The sequence below is a fragment of the Apteryx rowi genome, unplaced genomic scaffold (assembly GCF_003343035.1).
Source record: "Apteryx rowi isolate R43461 unplaced genomic scaffold, aptRow1 scaffold_3179, whole genome shotgun sequence".
NCBI lineage: Eukaryota > Metazoa > Chordata > Aves > Apterygiformes > Apterygidae > Apteryx > Apteryx rowi.
Genome location: NW_020449618.1, coordinates 1 through 1,005, shown reverse-complemented (window position 1 = coordinate 1,005; position 1,005 = coordinate 1). Strand labels below are relative to the sequence as shown.

Sequence of the window (1,005 nt, the reverse complement as noted above, 5' to 3'; positions counted from 1 at the left end):
GTGCTCATGGCCTTTGTTGAAGTCCAAGTGCCAGTTTTGTGACTGTGCACTGGGCACGGGCAAAATCCACTGCCTGCTGGTACAGCCAAGCACAGCCCTTGGTAAGGCCAAGACGACTTTGAAGTGGAGTCTCAGCAAGGCTGTGAGCCAGCAGTGAAGATGAAAATGCACAGTTTGCAAAATTTGGCGTGTGCGAGGTTGTTCTCCATGCTGGCAACGGATACCCATATGTCCACTTCTCTACAGYGCCTTTGTCATTTCAGGAGGGCTTTTTGCTTGTGCACAGACAGGGTCTTTGACATTCATGCTGCTTTCAACTAACACCACTGCTTTTAGCCCTAGGGCACAGAACTGACAGTATCAGCGTAGTATCATAATGCTTTCCAATCTCACCGTGGACAGCCCAGCCGTATTCCTCCTGACGGGCATCCCCGGGCTAGAAAATGTCCAGTCCTGGCTCACCATTCCACTGTGTACCATGTACATGGTTGCAGTTCTGGGCAACTGCACCATCCTCTTCATCATCCACACGGAGCCGAGCCTCCACCAGCCCATGTACTATTTCCTGAGCATGTTGGCCCTCTCTGACCTGGGCCTCTCGGTGTCCACCATGCCCACAATGCTGAGCATCTTCCTCCTCAACTCCCGGGAGGTGAATGTCAACTCCTGCATTGCCCAACTGTACTTCATCCACACGTTCTCCCTCATGGAGTCAGCCGTGCTGCTGGCCATGGCCTTGGATCGCTTTGTGGCCATCCAGCAGCCCCTCAGGTACACYTCCATCCTGACAGACTCGACTGTCCTCAGGATTGGGCTGGCATTTGCTGTAAGGAGTGCTTTTATGGTAATGCCTACCCCCATTCTTCTCCGCCGGCTGCAGTTCTGCCTTCCCAATGTCCTCTCCCACTCCTTTTGCCTGCACCAGGACGTCATGAAGCTGTCCTGCTCTGACAGAAGAATCAACAGCATCCTTGGGCTGTTTGTCGTTGTCTCCACCATGGGCCT

At 53.4% G+C, this 1,005-nt stretch overlaps 1 protein-coding gene across 1 annotated transcript; it reads left to right on the top strand.

The window, feature by feature from the left end:
• Nucleotides 1-358: 358 nt before the first annotated feature.
• On the top strand, nt 359-1,000 carry LOC112968456 (olfactory receptor 51A7-like; the record flags this gene model as incomplete). The annotated part of the gene is made up of 1 exon (XM_026070728.1): nt 359-1,000. A coding segment is annotated over one exon (642 nt), but the record flags the coding sequence as incomplete, so codon positions are not given.
• Nucleotides 1,001-1,005: the final 5 nt, after the last annotated feature.